General features: G+C 33.9%; 1 protein-coding gene across 1 annotated transcript in view; it reads right to left on the minus strand.

Moving 5' to 3' along the window:
- Positions 1-23,941, minus strand: part of LOC309863867 (uncharacterized protein) — a 199,102-nt gene that overhangs the window by 39,590 nt on the left and 135,571 nt on the right. The window contains exons 3-4 of the mRNA XM_082729125.1: positions 19,895-20,005; positions 5,004-5,076 (exon numbers count right to left, since the gene is read on the minus strand). Of these exons, the coding sequence (XP_082585251.1) occupies positions 5,004-5,076; positions 19,895-20,005 (184 nt within the window). The remainder of the gene's footprint in view (positions 1-5,003; positions 5,077-19,894; positions 20,006-23,941) is intronic.

Below are 23,941 nucleotides of genomic sequence, written 5' to 3' on the forward strand. Positions count from 1 at the left end.
CAGAAAATAATAAAAGGATCAAATTTTATCAAATAAAAAATCATTTACTGAGTTCCTACTCTATATAGAGTGCTCTGTGAGTTACTTTTAAGTGTTCACAGTAACTTAAAACAAAAAGTCTGCTTCCCCAAGAACCTAACAATCTATTTGGGGAGACCAGATTTGTACATGAAAAATGAACAAGAAAGGATTTAAATATCAGATAAAGAATACAAATTTTATTTTAAGATTTTATTTATTTATTTGACAGAGAGAGATCACAAGTAGGCAGAGAGGCAGGCAGAAAGAGAGGGAGAAGCAGGCTCCCTGCTGAGCAGAGAGCTCATGACCTGAGCTGAAGACAGAGGCTTAACCCACTGAGCCACCCAGGCACCCCACAAATAACTTTCAAGAACACAGAATGATTTTCCTATAAAGTACATAATTAATTACTGAATTAATTATAGCAGTAAAGGGTAAGGTATTTTGGAAAGAATCTTTCACAAGTTTTTTTGGTTTCTCTATATTTTCATACGTTCTCTTTTTTGTCTGAATAGATATTATGTAGTTATTAAGGAAAAGTTGTATTGTTATTTAAAAATAACCTGCATAGATCACTATACTAGCTAGAGACCCATAGGTTTTCTGTGTATTTCTTTCATACATATGTGCCTGTGTGTGCAAACACCTTCCTGTATGTGTACATGTCGCTTCTTCATACAGAATGAAAGCACAACCAATACACTCATCTCAAATTTTTTAATTTATCATTTTAAACTTAAATATTGATAAACATTGATTGAATATTGATAAACATCAGAGATGGTTAGTATAGTCTGAGAAGACAGATATGTGTGTCTTCCATGCTTTGGGATGCTAAAAATAAAATGAAGAAGAGAAATTCTAACCATAGTAACTAACTTGTGATTTGAAGATATGGTGAGAAATAGGATTAAGAAAGTTTGTTGTCCATGATGTGGTGTAATATGGAAACTAGGTTAAAATGTTTCAGCTTTATTTCTGGAAAACAGGAAACCACTGAAGTTTAATTGAAACAAGGAGCAAGAAAAAAAGTAATACATTAGGATGATAAAATATCCATGGGGATTCTCTGAAAGGAAGAAATATATAGGCCGGGAAACAATTTAAGAAGATATTTAAACAGTAGAATTTTGATATAACAAAGAGAAAATGAATTAAGAAAGCAGTAAAAAGTGAACAAGAAATAAATAACATAAATAACTTATCCTTAAAAGTGTGCTTATTAATAGATATCAGCAGAGGACATAAAATATCAACATATTTTGGAACAAAAAATAAGAAAATAGATATACAAAGATATACATATACAATGATTTTAAGGTGCATCTACCCACATGTATATACATTTGAGCTAAGATTTTGTTTGTATGATAAAGTTTGAAATTTGTTTTATCAAAATCTTTCTTTTATCTAACATAACGTATTCCAAAAAATAATAATAGTAATAAAAATCTCATTGAAATCAAGAAGTCAATTCTTCCTATGAAATGTGCCCACAATTCAATGACCAGTTACATTTTGTGTTTTATTTCAATATAGTTAAAGTATTTATTATTTTCCTTTAAAAAGATTCTCAATGTTATTATGTATGAGGTTAGTATTAAGCAGTTAAATATGTTGATTTATTTTCTGTGTCTATTCCCCAGGATTGCAGCATTCCTTTTTCAAATGATATTTAAAATCTCAGAAAAGATTAATATAGTACTGAATAATGGTGGCACACGTGTAAAACATTAACACTGCCCTTTACCCATCTTGTATATTTCACATTTATTTGTTTAAAATATGTGCGGTGCCACGTGGCTTCAAGCATCTGGCATACAGATGGAGAATTGTGGGTACCAAAATATCAGATCTATTTTGGTGGAGTAATGAATACCCCTGCGTATGTTTTCTTTGAAAAAGAAAGTTTGGTAGTTTTGTGCAAAGTGTAAGGAAAAAAATGAATGTGTTATTGTTAACTTGGAAAAATCGTGTGGATGCATTAATGGATATCACAAAGGATAAAGATCTTTGGATAAGACACAATCATTCAAAATAAAAGAACTCAAGATTAAAATAGCACATGATAGAAAATATAGTGCTATATTTAGGTGGGAGCAGCTGATGATAGGTTTAAAAGCACAGGTAGAGGATTTATCTCTGGCAAAGAAGAGTGATGCTTCTTCTGGTAAACTGCATGTCCATATAAAAGAAAATAGAAGGCAAGATCATCTACTCAGATACTTTGGAGAAGAAAGGAGTTAATAAATCAAATCAAACTCTTAGAACCAAAGTTGTCAGGTATTTGATAGAAACCTAAATAAGGATACTGCAAAGAATTACTATGCACTCTCATTTTTCTGGATAAAATAAATAAATAAAATAAAATAAAATAAAATAAATAAATTAAACTCTTCAATTTTATTTACCACATGACACCTTATTTCTTTAATTTTTTTATATTGCTGTTATCTTTAGGATTTCATTTTTAGGAATCCCACTGCTACAGATTTTGTTTTTGAATGCACTCAAGATCTTCTACATTTTCTTGAAACTAGAGTGATGAACTAGAATTCCAAAATCGGGGGATTGAAGAAGCAATCTGAGTATCATGCAGTGATCATGTAAACCACACACTCTGTGTAACCACATTTTTTTGTTTGTTTGTTTTTTAATATATTATTTATTTATTTGACAGAAAGCACAAGCAGGGGGAGCTGGAGAAGGAGAAGCAGGCTTCCCACTAAGCAGGGGAGCTTCATCCCAGGACATCAGAATCATGACCTAAGCTGAAGACAGGCACTTAACCAACTCAGGCACCCAGGAACGCCTATGTAACCACATTGTCTAGAGGTAAGCAGAAAAAAAAAAAAAAAAAAAAAAGAAAGAAAGAAAGAAAGAAAGAAAGAAAGAAAGAGAGAAAGAAAATGAATATATAAAAACATATTACAATGTTAGAACACATTGCCAGAAAGGAAGAATAATATTCTTTTTTTTTTCTCATGCTTTTAACTAAGATGGCTTGTCTATAATAATACTAAATAAATAGGAAATTAATTTCTAAGAAAAAGGGCTATCTTTGATTATGACTGTGGTCTTTGAATCAAATTATTTTTTTGAAAGATTTTCCATTTGAATCTTTTTTTAGGTGCATAACAGTCTAGAAAGATTTACCCAATCTATATCTACATCTGAATATTTTATCCATAGGGGTGGCTGGAAGGCTCAGTCCTTAAGTGATTGCCTTCAGCTCAGGTCATGATCCCAAGGTTCTGGGATTGTACCCCACATCAGGCTCCCTACTTGGCGAGAAGCCTGCTTCTTCCTCTCCCACTCCCCTTGCTTATATTCCCTCTCTTACTGTCTCTATCTTTATCAAATAAATAAATAAAATCTTTAAAAATAAATAAAAATAAAAATAAATAAATATTTTATCCATAAAGAAGATAAATAGATCTGAAATCAAGAGTCAGATGCTTAACCAGCTGAGGCACCCCTCTAATTTCTTCATACTAATTTTAGTATTTGATGTTTTACTTTTACTCCTATTACTGCTCAAGTTTTTCAAGTAATTTATTGTTTTCTTTCTAGCAAGGACAGTCAGACAAGATTACTTATTGTCACCCTCAAATGTTCATTCTGGAAATTAAATCATGGTGTCTATTGTCTCTTTCTTGAGATTTTGATCTCAAAACATTATTATATACATATGTATATGTGAAACACTTTCTGCCTTCAAGTTTATAATCTTAATTTTCCCTTCACTAGACTTAACAGAACAAAGTTAGAATTAAGAAAAGTATTTCTCATTTTTAAAAGAGACAAGGAATTAAATCCTTTTCAAAGAGATTTATTTCATTCTCAGAAGCTCCCCAGACTTCAAGGAAATTTTCTAGTTTATATTTTATTAAAAGAAGAATGAATCATTTACAAGACTTTCAAAAATGATTAGAAATACAAAGGTAACTCTTTCCTTGATAAAAAAGAAAACAATTTGTTGGGTTTACTCAAAATAAGAAAGATCATATAAAAGATATTTGTTCAATATGCTAGCAAACAAGAGAACTCAAATAAGCATACAATTTGAGAACAATGTAGGCTTCTATCTGCATGGCATATAAAATCTGCATGGCATATAAACATTGATTAATGATCAAATATTTGATTAATTATAACCATTGTCTTCCTTAAAAATTAAACCAGTTTGTATTCCAGACATCACTGGGGTTCTTTGTTGTTTTTTTTTGTTTTGGACTGGGTTCTTTTTTATTTGCTTCTTAACTAATCTGACCCTATACTCTCATATTTAGAGCTAAAGATTGGGGCAAGTCAATTATCAATTTATACAATTTGAATATACAGTATTTTATTTCCACTTATGTAATAAGTTTATAAAAGTTAAATAGGAAAAATGGAGGAATTCCTGTACCAAAATTTAAATAGAACTTAGGCATATTAGGGGGCGCCTGGGTGGCTCAGTGGGTTAAGCTTCTGCCTTCGGGTCAGGTCATAATCTCAGGGTCCTGGGATCAAGCCCCACATTGGGCTCTCTGCTCAGCGGGGAGTCTGTTTACCTCTCTCTCTCTCTCCTCTCTCTCTGCTTGACTCTCTGCCTACTTGTGATGTCTGTCAAATAAATAAATAAATTCTTAAAAAAAAAAAGAACTTAGACATATTAAATAAGAATTCTACCTTGACATTAATAAACATTGCATAGTGGTTGCAAGGTGGGACAAAATCCTGAATTCAAAATTCATCATTGCATTGGACAGATAACTTACCATCAATATAATAGGTATGATAATTATTTTTTCATCAAATGTCCATGTAATATTTTTGGTGTCGAATTCAGCATATCTTCTGCTTCTGTTAATGACATATTTCCTTTAAGGAATTGTATCCATGGGATTCTGGTGGACTTATCAATTTTGTTGCCTCAACATCCTTGAGTGGTACTCATGACATGATACGAGGCCAGCCAATCAGGTTATATGACATACCTGTATATAGCAATTATCCAGGAATAAATGTTAATCCACAGCAGGGCAGTCTGTCCTTTCCTGATACTGTTACCTGTGAAGAAGACATAAATCTGGAATTATCAGAGCTCTTCCATCATACATGGCAAAGCCTGACTAAGAACTATGACAATATAGAGTAAAATGGAACCTAGAGATTTAAAAAAAAAAAAAAAAGAAAGAAATATAAATATCTGCCAATTTTCTTGAACCAATGGAATCCAGTAGTTTCAAGGCCAGCATTATCTTTGGGCTTCAGTTGTGATCTACATACCTATCATTTTAAGCCAGATTGAACTGGATTTTATCACTTGCATGCAAGAGAGTCCTGATCAATATTTCATTGAGTTCTTCTAAGAAGAAGATATGAAAAGTGTTATTAGTGTACCTGGATACAGTGAGTACTCAACAGAATATTAATATTATAAATATGTATGCTATTATTTTGACCATATTAATGATGATTAACATGGTCAATAACAGTTCTGGGAACCAGAATGCTAGGATTTTATATAATTACCGCTGCAAGATTGATGGTGACTTTGGGCAAATTACTTAACCACACTGGACTTTGGTTTCTTCATTAAAATGGATGAAGGAGTGAATATTGATACTTTCTCTCATAAATTTAAGGGACAATTAAATATTAAAATACAAGGAAGAGTTACATAGCAGCACTCAAGAAACAGTGTTATTCCTATTTTTCTTCTATTTATTACTTAGAGACTATAAAATTTGTAAGGAAACTTAAAGATTGCTTAATCCAATTTTTTGTCTGAGGTTTGAATTCCCTTGACAAAACTTGCCAAGTTGTCATTCTTCAACCTTAAATACCTCCAGTGACAGTAGTTTCTCCTCTTTTGAAGAGAGACTATTTCTAAATTTTATACTATCTTATTCTAATTAAAAAAATGTGGGTTCTTAAAACTTCTAACCATTGAACTATTCCTATCCCTGGTTCATGCAAATTTAGATGTAAGCCTTCTCCATCTGACCATCTTTCACACAACAAAAGGCAGTTATTATGTACCTCACAGGAAGCTTTGTCCTATGATTTGCTGCCAAAACTGAGATACTGTGGCAAGTAAAAGGAGTGGTATTAAAAATTATGCTAGAATAACATGGATAAATCTTGACTATCACAGGGAAACTAGGAAGTACAGTCATCCTCCATGATGCCTTTTCTCCATTAGGTAAAACATTCTCAGTACTTTCAACTCTTCTTTTCATGATACAGTACTGGTTCCGCTTTAATGTAACTATTCTAATTTGTTCAAATCTCCATTTTAATTTAGAGTTTCCCAGAGCTGATTCAGGACTCCAAAAGAAAATGTGTAAGTTCAAAAGCTCTGCACAAGAGTTTATCAAAGCAGCTCTTTGTAGGCAGAACAAATACTCACATAATCACAGCATTTTGCAACAAATGGCTTTTTTTTTTCTGTTTCAGTATATTCTGATCACTCAGCTGTATGCTATGTGAATGCAATTAAGTCTTTAAAGAGAAAAGAAGACTTAAATTTTGTTACCACACTTAGGGGAAAAAAAAACTAGAAACTATGAGTAGAAAAGGACAAAGGTTAAACAAGTAAAGGTTAAACAAGTAAAAATGAACATATAAATGAAGTGGGTAAAGGAACACTGGCAAAATCTATTTTTAAGCATTCTACTTGAAAGCAGGGAATTTAATTTGAAAATCAAAATAGCTTTCCAAAGGAACAAGAACATGTATATCTATATATATTAATATACATATACTTGTACAGTATGTTCTTATCTGTAGAACAAATTTATGAAGTAGTTGTATTCATGGTATATATTATTGGTAAATTCAGCTTATGGATTTTTCCTGAGATAAATTTTGAGGGCCATTATACTATAGCCTTCAGTATTTATTAGTTGTAAATATCTTATTTTTTTAGATACAAATTTCAAAAATACTGATTATATAAAACAGTCTTATATTCCTGAGCCACATTTTGCAAAAGGCAAAGTTAGAAATTGAGGTAAATCAAATAATGAAATCATTTTTTCTCTCTCTCCCTCTCTCTCATGAAAGGTCAATTACTTCACATCTTTTAATTGATAAGAACAATTTGTACTAATCTGTAAATATGCTTCTTGCTGAAAATAGAAAAATAAAATTCCACAACTTTATTGGGTTGTTCTATATCAGGGAACTTATAGAAAGCAGAAGATCATTAAAAATAATAATCTTTAGTTTATTATAGAAGTTACTCTTAATGGAATAAATTTTAAAGTATTTCTAATGTAATTATGGAAATCATAGCAAAATAAAATATTCTTTCACCTTCTAGGAATAGTGTTTATAGAAAAGTATATTAAGAATAAATACTTGGGGGCACCTGGGTGGCTCAGTCATTAAGCATCTGCTCTGGGCTCAGGTCATGATACCAGGGTCCTGGATCGAGCCCCACATCAGGCTCCCTGATGGGCAGGAAGCCTGCTTCTCCCTCTCCTACTGCCCCTGCTTGTGTTCCTTCTCTTGCTGTGTCTTTCTGTTAAATAAGTAAATAAAATCTTAAAAAAAAAAAAGAAGAAGAAGAAGAAATACTTGAATTCCAGATATTTTTTATTTCTTCAAATTTATCAGGAATGACTGAAATAAAAAATATAAAAATACTTGAATTCCAAAACACCTTTATGATGAGTGTGCTTAATGAGTGTGCTTTGCCTCTCCATTATGCATTTAATTTTTTTTAATTAAAAATTTTGTTGGGCACCTGGGTGGCTCAGTTGATTAAGTGACTACTTTCGGCTCAGGTCATGATCCTGGGTCTAGGGATCAGGGTCTGGCATCGGGCTCCATGTTCAGTGGGAAGTTTGCTTCTCCCTTTGACTCTCCCCACTCTCATGCTCTCTCTCTCTCTCAAATAAATAAATAAAAACTATAAAAAACATTTTGGTGAGATCATTGTAGGCTCACATGCAGTTATAAGAAATAATATAGAAATATTCCATGTACCTTTACCTAGTTTCATCTAACGGTAAAGTTTTGTAGTGAATATGGAATATCACCAACATTATATTGACATTGATACAATCCACAAATCTATTCAGATTTCCTCATTTTACTCATACTTTGTGTGTGCTGTGTGTGTGTAAGTTTAATTCTATACAGTTTTTTCCCCTGTGCTCACTCATGTCTCGCCACAGTGAAGATAGTGAATAGCTCCATTACTACAGGATACCACATGTTGCCCCTGTCTCCCTTCTGCCCCCAGCTACCTCATACCTGGCAACCACTATTCTTTTATTTATAAAATTTTGTCATTTTTAAACAGTTATATAAATGGAAACACGTGGTCTATATTTTCAGGGTCAACTTTTTTCACCTCAGTTAATTCCCTGGATATACATAAAAATGGCCACATGAATCAGTAGCTGATTCCTTTTTATTGCTGTGTAGTGTTCTATGGTCTGTATGTCTCACAGTTTGTTTAAACATTCACTGTTGGGAGGTGTGGGCTCTGGGTGACTCTTTCAGTTAAGCATCCGCCTTCAGCTCAGGTCATGATACCAGGATCTTGGGATTGAGCTCTGCATCAGGCTCCTTGCTAAGCAAGGAGTCAGCTTCTCCCTCTCCCTCTGCTGTTCCTCCCACTTGTGCTCTCTCTATCAAATAAATACATAAAAATCTAAAAATAAACAAACAAACAAACAAACAAACCAAAAACTGTCTTCTGTTCAAAGACATTCAGGTTGATTCCCATTTGGGGCAATTACAAATAAAACAAGTATTACAAGTATTGGTGTTAACATTCATATACAGGTTTTTGAGTGAACATTTCTTTTCATTTTCTGGGATTAATGGCCAATAGTACAACTGCTGTGCCTGTTTTGCTTTACACAAAATTTTTAAGCTATTTTCTAGAGAATGTGCTATTTTACTAGCAATGCATGAGTGATTCACTTTTTCCAAATCCTCACCAGCATTCAATATTATCAATATTTATTATTCTAGGTATTCACTAGGCTTATACTGATATTACATTGTGGTCATTTTCCTCATGCCTAATGATGCTGAATGTCTTTTCATGTGCTTTCTTGCCATCTGTATATCTCTTTTAGTGAAATGTCTGTGGCTCTTTTACCCATTTTCTTTCTTTCTTTTTTTTTCTTTTACCCATTTTATAATTGGCTTTTTGTTGAGTTTTAACAGTTCTTTGTATATTCTAGATACTAGGTTTTTGTCAGATATGAGGTTTGCAAATATTTTCTCCTGATCTATACCTTGAATTTCCTTTCTCTTCACATGGGCTTTTGCAGAACATAAGTTTATAATTTGATGAAATCAAGTGTATCTTTTCTTTTCCCCTTTTATAAATTGTGATTTTGGTGTCAAGTAAGACTGATGATACACAGACCAGTACCCCTGAAATAATACATTATATGTTAATAATAAATAAATAATAAATTAGTAAGTAAATAAATAAATAAGAAGTCTTTGCCTAACCACAGTTAGAGGAGATTTTCTCCTTTTTAAAGAGTTTTATAGTCTACATTTTAAATTTATGTCTGTAATCCATTTCAGGTTAATTTTTATACAAGGTGCAGGTTTAGGTCTAAGTTCTCTCTCTCTGTCTCTTCCTCTCTCTTCTCCTCTCTTTCCTATGGAGATCCAGTTGTTCCCAGCATTATTTGTTGAAAAGACTATTCTTCCTCTTTTAACTACTTTTGCACCTTTGTCAAGAATTTGTTGAACATATTTATATGGATCTATTCATCTATTTTGGGGTTCTTTTTTCTATTTCATGGACCTATGTGTCTAACACTAAGCCAATAATATTCCATGCTGCCTTAATTCCTATAGCTACACAGTAAGATTTTAAAGTCAGATTCTTCCCAATTTATTCTCCTTTGTCAAGATTATTTTTGTTACTCAAAGACCTATACCTTTTCAGGGGTGCCTGGGTGACTCAGTTAGTTAAGTGTCTGACTTAAAATATTCCAATTATTAATAATTATTAATTAACAAATTTGGCTCAGGTCATGATCTCCATGTCATGAGATTAAGTCCCAAGTCAATCTCCAAGCTTAAGATTCTCTCCCCCCTTCTCCCTCCACCACTCCTTTCTTGCTCTCTCTTTCTTTAGAAAAAAAAAAAATCTATACCTTTCTTTTTATAAATTTAGAGTGTGTTTATCTATAACCACAAAAATATTTACTGGGATTTTGATAAGAATTGCATTAAACCAGTAGATCAACATGGGGAGAACTGACATCTTTACTATGAAGAGTCTTTTAATACTTGGGCATGATATTTTTTATCTTTCCCTTTTTTTTTTTAATTTTGTAACTTTCATTATACAGAGTCAGTACATCTTTTGTTAAATGTATACCTAAGAATTTTATTTTCTTTGGAGCCATTGTAAGTGGTATTATATTTTTATCTTTGGTTTCTGTATATTCATTGTTAGTATGTAGTAATGTTATTGGTTTTTGTGTATTGGTCTTGTATCCTGTGACCTTCCTGAGTTCACTTAATATATTGTAATGTTCCGTAGATTCTTTAGACAATCCATGTCATCTGCAAGCAGAGGAAGTTTTATTGCTTCCTATCCAACTGCATGTCTTGCTTTCTTTTTCCTTGACTTAACTGCAATGCCTAGAACTTCAAATACTATGTTGAATAAGATTGGTGAGAGAAAATGCTTGCCTTGTTTGTAATCTTAGGTAGTAAAAATATAGTTTTCACCATTAAGTATGAAGTCAGCTTTAAGTTCTTTGTAGATGATCTTTATCATGTTAAGTTATTAATTCCCTTCTAATTCTAGCTTGCTCTGTATATTTATTAAAAATCTCTGTTGGAGGCGCCTGGGTGGCTCAGTGGGTTAAGCTGCTGCCTTCAGCTCAGGTCATGATCTCAGGGTCCTGGGATCAAGTCCTGCATCGGGCTCTCTGCTCAGCAGGGAGCCTGCTTCCTCCTCCTCTCTCTCTCTGCCTGCCTCTCTGCCTACTTGTGATCTCTATCTGTCAAATAAATAAAATTAAAAAAAAAATCTTTAAAAAAAATCTGTTGGGAATTTCTCAAATGCTTTTTCTGTGTCAAGTGATATGATCATATGATTTTTTTTCCTTTGGCTTGTTGATATTATTAAATATATTAATTGATTTTCTAATGTCAAACCAGACTTAAATACCTAGAATAAATTCCAAGAGGGTCTGAGTATATGATTCTTTTTATAGATCACTTGATTCGGTTTCTGATACCTTGTTCAGGATTTTTATATCTAAGCTAATGAGACATATTGGTATATAGTTTTCTGAGTGTGTGTGTGTGTGTGTGTGCATGTGTGTGTGTGTGTTTCTTCTGCCTTATCTTTTTCTAGTTTCAGACTCAAAGAAATACTGGGCTCCTAAAGTGAGTTGGAAAGACTTTCCTCCTCGTCTATTTTCTTAAATGTTTGGTAGAATTCTTAAGTTCACTGAATCTGTCCTCAGTCATTTATTGAGCCCATTCAACAAATTTTTATTTCTCTTATTGTATTGTTTTAATTCTGTACTTTCCATTTGATTCTTCTTCTATTTATTTCCTGAAATTTTCTTTTTTTCTTTCAAGAGAATTTATAATTGAATGTTGAAGTACTTGTATGACAGTTAATTTAAAATATTTTTCAGTGCTTGCTTCGGCAGCACATATACTAAAATATTTTTCAGATACTTCCACTGTATGATTTATCTTGGTGTTATAATCAGTTGATTATCTTTTCTCATTCAAGTTGTGATTTTCTTGGTTCTTGATATGATTGGTAATTTTCAATTGTATGCTGAGCACTTGCTGTCTTTTTAGAAGTCTCTAGTTTCTGTTAGAATCTTGTATTTTAATATATAGTTACCTAATATATAACCTTAGTCTGTTTAGGCTGCTATGACAGCTTATCATGGACTTAGTGGCTTATAAACAGCAGAGATTTATTTTTCAGTTCTGAAGGTGATAAAATTAGGATTAAGAAACCAGAAGATTCAGCGTCTGGTGAGGATTCACTTCATGATTCATAAACAGCTCTATTTTCACAAGTCCTCAACATGGCAGAAAAGGTGAGAAAGCAGTTTGGAGTTTCTTGTAGAAGGTTACTAATCTTATTCATGAGGAATCCACTCTCATGACTCATCACCTCCCAAAGTCCCCACCACCATATACCATCACACTGGATATTGGAATTTAACATACAAATTTTGGAGGAATACAGATATTCAGTCCATACCAATAGGCAATTTCACTCTTCGGGCTTAACATACAGATCTTGATCTACTTTTGTGGGTGGTGGTTCCAAGGACAGTTTAATTTTCAGAGCATCTCCTGGTTATATCTGGTGCAACTATAGTCTCACTGGTCCCTGTTGCTGCTGCCTATGGTGATGAAAGTTGATTCTCAAGTGTGGACTTCTGAGTATCTTAGTGGGGGAAGATAGCACAAGTGTATCTTCTCAGGATGGCATTGAAATCCCTCTACTAATGCTTCCCAGATGCTTCAGTGTCTCTGGTCAGAGAAAGATCTCAGGTCCATGGGATGGGAGACTTCCTGAACCACAATGCTTACTGTTTTGGGCTCCCTTTCTGGTTCTTTATGCCTATCTCAGTGTGGGTGAGAGAAGCCTTGGGCTGTGGGTTCAAGGAGAATTCTTAGGCTGGGCCATTTTCTATGACTAGGTCCCTTTTCCTTTCCTGCTTCTCTGTTCTGCTCAATTTTCTTTGTCAAGTTTCAACACTCATATAAAGATAGCAAGTATACCACAAGAGTTAAGAGCCTTAATTAGTTATTCAACAAATATTTTTATATATCTTCTGAGTGCTAAGCACTATGTTGAGAATGTCACATTGTCAAAATATTTTATCACAGAAATTTCGTGCCTTTGCAAAGAAATACTTTTCTACAATTTTTTCTATTTTAGTTATATTATGCACTACATATAATATCCTCTTTCATATTTACTATAATAGGTGAAACAGAAAATGTGCAGTTCTAATCATATTTAATGGGACTGTTCAAGGATGCTATAGTATTACAAAGCAAAGATACAGAAAGTCCAACCTATATGATATAATAGTGTACCTAACTTCATTCATAACTCTCATTTATGATATAAAAATCACTATTTTATTTTTAACTAAATACTCATAGTTTCAAACATTTTCTCTCTTAAAGAAAGAGAAATTAATAAGCAGATTTCTAAGAACTGCTAAAAATACATGTCTTGTGTATACTGTCAAAGTTTTTTAAAAATTGTCATAGAAATTTGGGAGAGGGCTGGATAGATAATCAACATGTTTTTATCCATAGGTCCTAGTATGAGGGGGGTGTGTGTGTGTGTGTGTGTGTTTAAGACACACAGTTGGGAATGTTTTCTTTCCATCTGGCTTGAATTTACATGAATTTTTGCACTCTAATATAGTATACATCTACATATAGCTGTAGCCAGAAAATGTTTCTCAATAGTAAACTTCCCCATTTTCATGCTTTGCTGAGAGAGTTTGCTTAAGAATACAAGATCCACCTTGGCAAATAATAAATCAGCGGTGGTATGAATGATTCTGGAAAGCTCACTTAGAAAAATCTTAAAGAAAAGGATGGGAAGGAATGAAAGGAAAGGAAGAAGCCCTTGATAAATATTCGATAATTAAATGAGGGAGTTTCAGATAGGTAGTAGTTCCAAAGTGAAATCATCTTCATTAAATCAAACTCTTCTACCCTTTACCCCAAAACTATGAAATAAGAATTTTCATATTCATTTGATGGATGATGAAACTATCATTTGAAAGGCACGTAAGACCTCAGTTCACATAGCTAACAAGGAGAAGAACCAAGAATTAACACTAAACCCCAACTTCTAAACTCACAAATTATCTATCCTGACCTCACAGTTTGCAATAAAAACATATGGTAGAAGTCCATCAGAATCTGAGAGTTCATTTACTTAGTCCCTTGCTTTGTAAAGATATCATATTTTTCATAATTTTGTGGCCATAAAATACAAAATTGTCCATATCTCTGTAATATGCATTAGTATATTAGCATATACTAATTTACCTGCCACAGGAACCCTTTGCCTTCCTTTCCAAACCTTTCCATAATTTCAGGAAGACAATCACAATCCCATTCTAATAGCACGGTGGTGCCGAACAGGGCAAGAGTATTTGTTTACCTTGTAGATTTGGGAAAAACTTTTCTCAAAAAACTATTCAGTGCATGTCTTGTAGCAAGCACTCTAATGACAGATGCCAGATGTAGTTGATGGTGGTGATGGTGTCAGAAATAGTAGCCATAATATTACTGCGGCAGTGACAATGCCTGCTGCCCCAAACACCCAGCAACTGAGAAAAGCTGATATTCAGTTAGGATGTTAAATTATGTTACAGAAAAATGGATAACAAAACCTCAGTGTTTTTATCAAAGATTTATTCCTCACTTTACATGGTATTTTAATATAAGTGCCTGGACAGCAGGGTTAAAATTCTGATCATAATAATCAGCCAGGAACTCAGGGTCACAGATGCCCTCTCTCAATGAATACCTCCTTGCTGGAAGGAGATGGTGGAAGGTACATGAAAAATTACATGCTGGCTTTTATTTTTATTTTATTTTATTTTTTTATTTTCTTTAGAGAGAAGGTGAGAGAATGTGGGTGTGTGAGAGAGGGGAGGGGCAGGGGGAGAGGGAGAGAAAAAATCCTAAGCAGGTGCCATACTCTGTGCAGAGCCCCATGCAGGGCTCGATCTCACAACCCTGAGATCATGACCTGAGTCGAAATCAAGAGCCCGAGGCTTATTGGACTGAGACACCCAGGCACCCCTACACAGTGACTTTTAAAACTGCCACCAGGACATGAGACATTGCAACTGCTCATATTTTATAGACCACAGTAGGTTGCCTGTCAATGCTTAAATTCAAAACAGTGAGAAGTAAAAGTCAACCTTGCAGCCAGAAGGAGGAGAACTAGCAATGCGCGCAAGATCCTCTGATCATGAAATAGTTGGCAATATCCTCAGCAGGTGTTGCACCCATTCCATCTTAAAAGTATTTCTTTCCTTGCAAAACTATCAGTTTACAATCTTGCAAACTTGTATAAATTTGTCACAACGTTAAAATAATTAACAAGATACTTGCTCTCTTTGCCAGAGGACCAAAGAAAGAGAATAAGGACATATATGGACAAGAGCAAATAATATTACGTTATACACCACCATAGGTTTCAGCGTCTTAACATTGCAGATATTGGCCTTTCAGTTTTTCATAGGACCATATATTGCTCACATGAATATATGTTAGAATTTTATAAAGACAAAAGCAAACAAACAAAACAAAAACAAAAACAAAAAACAAACAGATGTTACATCCTGGGATTGAGTTTGTTTTTTGTTTTTTGTTTTTGTCTTTGTTTTTTGTTTGTTTGTTTGTTTTTGTCTTTATAAAATTGGAGAAAGGACTAGGACAGAAATAACAATGATTCAAGGTGGAATGTCAATGGTGTTCGGGACACAGGAAGAACAATCAAGTTGGTGGTCTGGAAAGCGGTGTTCATGAGAGCTTGAAGGATAAGTAGGATCTCGACAGACAATAATATGCTAAAATTTTAGTATGTTTACTGTGCTGCAGGAGCTGTTTGTGTCATTTACTTGTGTTATCTCACTTAGCAAACCTCATGCTATAATTTATGGACAAAGATATTGATTCTGACACATCACACAGTTGGTAAGTAACAGAGCTGGGTTTTAAACTCAGAGATTCTCACATTAGGACCACTATATGCCCTTGCCTCCTACCCTGTTGAAATTGAACCTAAAAGGGGGTGCCTGGATGGCTCAGTTGGTTAAGCCTCCAGCTCTTAATTTTGGCTCAGGTCATGATCTCAAGGTTGTGAAATCAAGCCCTACATTACCTTCCCCCCAGCCCCCACCCCTCCCACCAACACTGCTCAGCACAGAGTCAGCTTGAAATTCTCCCTCTCTGTCTGCCCCTCCTGCTGCTTGTGCATGTGCTCTAAATAAATAAATAAATAAAATCTTTAAAAAAAAAAAGGAACATGAAAGAAAACTTAGGGAGGAGTGTACAAATGGGAAATGTGTGGCTATTTTCTGGGAGAAATGCTGAGGTCAGTTTGCTAGTATGTAAGATTTTTAAGGGGAAGTGAGCCCATGAGTTCAAAATAACAATTTAGGTCATACACATATAACAACATAACTGATCAAAGCCACTGAAGCAAGAAAATAGAAAAGTAATGTTTAAGGAATGTGAAAATTAAGAAAAATAGTACTAGGAGTTGTCTCATATGACTGGTTTTATAAATTTGAAATTTATAATATGGCAAATGACCAGGTTTTAGAGTGAAGTTCCTCTTTACTTTTTATCTTTATTACTCTAAATCTTTTCAGGAAGAATTGCCTATAATCATAGAAATATAGAAATATAGTGTATCTCTATGAGAAAAGGAGTTTTAGATGGTTGTTTCGATTTTTAAAATCGTATATTTGCATGCATCATGGTAAATTTTCACACTGATACATATGTCAATCTTTTACTTGAAATAGAATATTTTGTGCTTTTGCATAAATCTTTCTAATGACGTTGTTTCAAGGGATAATGAGACCTTTTGTTTGGCTTAATGTTCTTTTAATTTGAGAAAAAAACATTTAACCTTGCTCTATTTTCCATCCCAGTAATATCTGACAGACGGTGTAGAGATCATGAATGTGGCACTTTTCATGTGTATGAAAAGGGCTTGGCTTTATCCCATAGCCTTTGTGCCAACCAAACCTGCCAGTATTCAAATTCCCAAATAGGCCATCAAGACCATATGCCTAATTAAATATGACTGGTCTGTCCGTGTCCTCATTATCATTATTTTAAGAGAATATTGGCGTGAGTTTATGTATCAGTAAAAATGACTTAGGCTATTTGGGTTTGAACATTAATTTGAGTCAGTACCTCAAGATATTTTATTTGTCCTTAACTTTGGGACTAATATAACAAAGTCCTTGTCACTAATGACATAAATATATCTGTAAAATAGAGATTCAATTTATAGACTAATTTCTACCTTACAGAGCTATTTACTTTTTTCTTAATGAGATAACTACTATCCTATTTGCTTTGAATTTCAAGGAAAGTTATTTTTCTTAATAGACTAGCCATAGCTTTAATTTATACATATACAAATCTACCATGTCATAAAAGAAGGAATGTTATTATATCAAAATCTGGAAAAACCACAAACACAATTAGGAAGAAGAAATTTAAATTAAATGAACTATTGTGCTACGTTGCTGTATTGTTGTTGCTGTTTATTTCCTTTTCCTTCTGATTTCACAAATGTATAGTTTTAGTACCAATTTTGGGACAGAGATTTGACCTTAATGCATTTTTGGTTGAAATGAATTAACAAAATAAATAATCAAACAAATAAATAAATAAATAAAGTGTATGTATACATTTCCCATGATTTATATGATTAATGTCGCATAAAAGGGCTTATAATGAATTAACTCAAATAACCTGAGAGTGATTAGAAAGAATAAATGAGTCAATTCTTTTTTTTATAATGCTTATTTAGAATTGACTCATTTATTTTAAAAAAAGAAAGAATAAATGAGTCAATTCTAAATAAGCATTATAAATAAATGTTTCTGATTTGTTTACTGCTAAGCCCATTGTTTACAAAAATATTGACACTTAGTAGATGTTTAGAGACAAGGTTTGAATAAACAAATGAAGTCAGTTCTCATGGAATGATGGATCCTGCATTTCTATTAAAATGCTTAAATTCGGTGGCGCCTGGGTGGCTCAGTGGGTTAAGCCGCTGCCTTCGGCTCAGGTCGTGATCTCAGAGTCCTGGGATCGAGCCCCGCATCGGGCTCTCTGCTCAGCAGGGAACCTGCTTCCTCCTCTCTCTCTGCCTGCCTCTCTGCCTGCTTGTGATCTCTCTCTCTCAAATAAATAAAATCTTTAAAAAAAAATAAAAAATAAATAAAATGCTTAAATTCTAGCACGGTAGGGGCACCTGGGTGGTTCAGTTGGTTGGGCGACTGCCTTCGGCTCAGGTCACTATCCCGGAACCCTGGGACTGAGTCCCACATCGGGCTCCCAGCTCCATGAGGAATCTGCTTCTCCCTCTGACCCTCTCCCCTGTCATTCTCTCTCTCACTCTCTATCAAATAAATAAATAAAATCTTAAAAAAAAAAAAATCTAGTGCGGTATATAGTATAAGATTTGGATGCTCTAAACTTTCTAACTTCTCCTTGAGAAAAAAACTTCTAACTAATAGATAATAAGACCTAAACTTATAACTAGATATTTTATTGGTTGATGAACGTAAAGACTGTTAAAAATGATTACAGAACACAGTTTAGGTGCTACAAACTTCGTTTGACATTTCATGACGCAGTCTCCATCCGAAGAACTGCAAAATGGGTGGAAGGCAGAAAGCTTTCATAAGATATAGAAAAAAGAAAAAAGGAGAGAAAAATGGAAGACAACTGATGGGCTGGGGTCCCATGGTCAGGTCAAATTTGTTTGGGGTGAGAAGGAACAAGAAAAAAGTCTAGAGTCCAGAGTCGGCTTGATGTTTAGGTGATGAGGGAACAGAAGGCAAGCTGAGGACAGCACAAGCTGACACCCTGCAACTTCTCACCACATGCCCTCCTGGGTGGGACAGGTGTTACATTCTTCCCTGAATCTCCCAACTACCTTAATGTTAATGCCTTGTTAGCAGTGGCAGGGTGGGGTGGGGTGAGGGAGACGGGACACAATCTTAATCTGACAATGTCAGGGCCTCAAGTTCTTGGGTATATTGTAGGTCCTCTTTAGCATAAGAAAGTTCTTTTGAAACTTCCTTTTCCCTTACTTCCCACAACTTCTTATTATATAACCAGCCACCCCTAACAAGCCCAGGGCAGCAGCTTTTTCTGCCCACGGGTCCTGTCTCCGTGCTTTAATAAATCACTTTTGCACCAGAGACATCTTAAGAATTCTTTCTTGGTCGTCAGCTCTGGACTCCACCCCACTGAACCTCATGTATGTTCTAAAATTCATCATGGGGATGGCAGGTCAAGCAGAGCATTTATAAGGGACACAAAAGTTACCGAAGTTTTAGTTTGCTGAAGTGGCATCCATGGACAGGAGCAGCTCTATCTTGAGCCTAAAAAATTATTTCAACAATATATTTCTTAAGGTATCTACTATTTAAAATATTCATGAGTTGACTGAATGGGTGCTTATTTGGGGATACTAATATGTAAGAGTTGCTCAGATGTAGGGGAAAATGCCCTGAATATTGATGAACAATATAAAACACAAAATAAAAATAAATAGAAGGATTTTAAACTGTTGAGTGTTTGTTTTTGTATCAGCTGAGATTGTTTATTAAGCTGTAAGGTGAGGGACCTTTAAAAAAAAAAACCTAAAATATTTACCATAAGGCTAAATGGAATTGTCACAGGTTCTCAACTAACTGCTATATAAAGCTGAGCATTAGCATTTCAAAATGAGAACATTACTTGATTGAGTGAAAGGTGGAGAGAAATCAGATCAAATGGAAGTTTCCTGAGTAGAATACCAAAACACAGATCTAAAGTAAAAGTAAAGAAACAGTATGTATCACTGGTGAATAAAAAGAAATGAGAACACAGCATTGTACACAAGACTCTCCAAAGAGTTCTTCTGAGAGTAAGCAAAAAAACAAATCAAATAATTTGAATACTTTAATGTTGCTTTCACTCTTACTTGGAGAAATAGTTAAATATTATCAATGAATTTAGATAAGATAATAAATATTCCAAAAAAAAATACACATCAGGTTTATTTGTTTTTTTAAGTTCTTTTCCTAAAACTTGATATAATCTCTGGTGCATGAATTACCTTTATCCTTTATTCGTGAAGTCTTCAGAGTGGAACAAAGCTTTGCATTACAATGGCACCGAATTGGCTCTGCTCCAGTGACAAAGGCTGAACCTGTGGGCACTGGGAGCCCTGCTCAGAAAGGGAAAAGGTAGGATTCAGGAATTTTGGAAGCAATAAAGATGCATTTATTGCCAGTATTTCTATAGCCAGCAAATTTCTTGAACCAAAGATGAAAATAACTTAGAAATCTATATTCCCGTATGTGTATTTATTTATTTGTAATTGCCCTCTCCCTTCTCCCAGTAAAATGTGTTTTATGGTTAGATGCTAATTATCAGGTTTTAAATATAATGATGATGATGATTATAAAAATAACATTACGAGTAACTGAATAAGTGACTTACATATTACCTGACTTAATTCTCAAACAAATCTCATCAGTAATTACTATGACGTTTTACAGCTCATGAAACTGACGTCCAAGATTATACAGGATATAATAACCAAGGTTATGCAGGTAAGAACACTGGCTCATCTAACTCTTAAGCATGCGCTTCAACCTCCATGCGAGACTCTTAGACAGCAATCTAGATTGGTTTCTGTGTATGGCTGAACCCTGAATGTACTCCTCATTCAGAGATTCCTGTACATTTTACACAGGCTTATTATTTTTTATTTTGTGTGATGTCACCGATCTCATCTGAGGTCCTCCAGATAATATAAATCCATTAACTTAATTTAGATATCCTTAATATAATAGAGCAATAACTTACCTCTGTTTACTTTACCTCTGCTTACTACATAATAGGCTAATTTGGTAAGCGTTGCCTAAGAATGAAGAACTCTTCTGGATAATCTGCCTGTATTAACTCATGTAGTCCTTCCAACAATTCTTCAAGGCAGAGAGGGCCAGCTTCACCGATACATGACCTATACTATTGCACAGAGCTTCGCGCTCAGAAGGGCCTGAACTTGGTGTAATGATATGCCATCATCATTCCGATATTCTAAATAAGTTTATCAATGAACATGTGCTTTTAAGTAAAGGCTAATGGGACAGTGAAGCATGCACAAGAACGGAAGAGGTACCTGTAATATGCATGCCCCATTTGTTGCTACCTTATATCATTCATGATGTCCTAGGAGTATACAATTCCAGCGGACTTACACAGGCATGGGAGGTCAGGGAGATTCAAATGAAGTGCAAGGTTAGCAGGTAACATCTATCACGGAGTGAGCAGAGGTGCAGATAGTAATGAGAGGCTATGCATTCTCTTCAAAAACCTTACTTTCAATCCAGAAAAAAAGAAATGGTAGTTCAACAAACAGGAACAACCAAGGAATTCTATCACTATCTTTTCTTAATCATGTCACTTCCTGTATTAATTAAGCATTTATGTTAAAAGAATGGTACAGGAAGGAAGAAAAGAGATAGGGCAAACCATTTTCCCTTTGTCTTCCTTACTCATCAGTAAGCTATAGCTAGAGAGTTTTGGTAGAATGTGTGCCTCTCAAGAAATAAAATAAAAACAGATGAGTTAGTTTTGTGCTGGATTTCTAGTCTTTGGCTAAGAGCAAAATGCATATACATGTAAGAGCTATGAAATAAAAATCCATCCATACACAGGTTAAATATTCGCAAATTTGTATATAAACTGGTATTACATACCATAAAGATGAGTGATATAACTTGTGATGATAATTTAAATTTTTAGTTTTTCTGTACTTAAAATAATAAACATGATACAAAAAATATCCAGGCAAGTCCAGGGAGATTATAAAAGAAAAAAAAAAAGCATTTTATTTTAGTACCTTTAATGGTAACTTATTTTCCTGCTTGTCAAACAGGGGGCCTCACATTTTCATTGTGTAATGGATCTTGCTTATTATTTAACTAGCCCTGTAAGAATATGTTACTATTATCATTCCTACGTTACAGATGTAGAAACTAAGACCCGAGAGAGACTAATTAATTTGCTCAATGTTAAACAGGTAGAATTTGGAGCCAGATGGTAGTGTCAGACTCTATCATCTAAATCATTATATCAAACAGCATAGTATAGTGGAAAAAACACAGGATTTAAAATTGTAACTGAAAATAGATAAATAAATAAATAAATAATAAGAAAATAAAATTGTGACTGAAGATAAGGCCTTGCCCCTCAGCTTAATCTCTGCAAAAGTCTCTTAAAGTTACTGTGATACATTTTACCAACAAAAAGGATTATTAATACTTATAGGTTTTTTTAAGATATGCAAATGAAGAGTGTATATGAAAGCAATTTAAAACCAGGGAAGCATTATGTGGAAGCATTATTGGTTACAAGAGTTGGGCTATTTTGAATGTATACATGTGTCCAACTTGCATGTAAATAAAATGAAACTTCTAGGAAATAATTAATGTTTGGGCATTATTGCCAAAACCCCAGTGCAATAGGCATTTTGAAAAACATGTATATTGACTAGAAAAATGAAATAAATTACCCCTGTCATTCATTCAATTTGGATAATTAATACATTCATTATTTGCAAGAATAGTTCTAGTACATACTTCTCCCTTTCATCCAACACGTTATACTACCTGAAATTAGGATTCTGATTAAAGTCTAACTCACAATTTCATAGTTAAATCAGAATGCCTCTCAATAAATTTTCACCTTTCTTTAATAATAAATTCTTTTTTTTTTTTTTTTTTAGATTTTATTTATTTATTTGAGATAGAGGCAGTGAGAGAGAGCATGAGTGAGGAGAAGGTCAGAGGGAGAAACAGACTCCCCGTGAAGCTGGGAGCCCAACGTGGGACTCAATCCCGGGACTCCGGGATCAGGTTCTCTAGGCTCACTCATGTATTTAAATGCAATCTTGTGTGGACCGTATGCCTATGCTTCCACATTTATATAATATTTAAATAGGTATTATCACAGAAAGTTTGCTCATCATCTATTCAGTACATGACACTACTTAAGAATTTTCTTTAATTTTTGGTTTTGTGATTTACATAGTTTCTCACCTAAGATATGGAGATTATGTACTAGTGATCAATTTTTAAAATATAAAACATTTTTAAAAAAGGCTAAAACTTCAAACTTTTTAATGGAGAGAGGAGAACTAATGAATGTTGAACACAACTCAGCTCTTGGCTTAATTTAGTCCAATTTGGGAGACAAAAATGAGAAAATGGGAGGAACTCAATTTATAAATGTGCAAATGAAAAGCGAATTAAAAGCCTTTAGTGGAAATAGCTTGAAGACTTCCCTATGAAAACATTATTATTTTCATTTTCTGGGGAAACAAACCACACATTCTGATTCTCAGAAAAGAGAATGTTAGTATTTTTCTATCAACAAGAAGAAAAATTTTCTGACCATTTCACTATTCCTGATCACAGGTGTGAAGACAGGAACTTTCACTGGCAAATTCCTGCAAAACTGACTTTTTCTTTTTATTCTGAAACTAAAGGGAATAAAAAATGAAAATGACTTTGGTCTTGGCTTGTCAGTGCTTTAACAAACATTAAAATCGTGTATATTCAAAACGCTTTCAGAATAATTTGCACTTTCTAAGATGACTTCCGTAAAAAGTTAAATAATACCGAATTTTTTGTGATTTCAAGAACAAATCCCTTGAGTTAAAATTAACTTAGTGTCTTTTTCTCTTTACACTATGTCTAATTCACAGATTTTTTTTTTTTTTTTTTTGTCTTCATATTTCATGTTTCTTTGCTCTCTCTGAATCTTTGTTCTAGACACGGGTTTAAGGGTTATTTTTCTATTTCTAGGAATCAATAGCATGAAGTACTGGTATATTATGTATATGTATATACTTTCATATATTTATGATTGAATTCTCACAATAACCCTTTACAATAGTTGATATCGAGATTATTATTATCACATTAGAAAATGATGCCCAGATAAACACATCACAAAACAGCACACATTTAGTAAGAGATGAACTTGTCAGATGCAAGTGCATATTTGCATTTTACTCCTCCCTGTTTCCCCAAGGTTGATCTATCTCTTCGAATGCCTGTATTTCTTTATTTCTACCCCAATCCTGGTGGTT

The sequence above is a fragment of the Mustela nivalis genome (genome assembly GCF_964662115.1).
Source record: "Mustela nivalis genome assembly, chromosome: 4".
NCBI lineage: Eukaryota > Metazoa > Chordata > Mammalia > Carnivora > Mustelidae > Mustela > Mustela nivalis.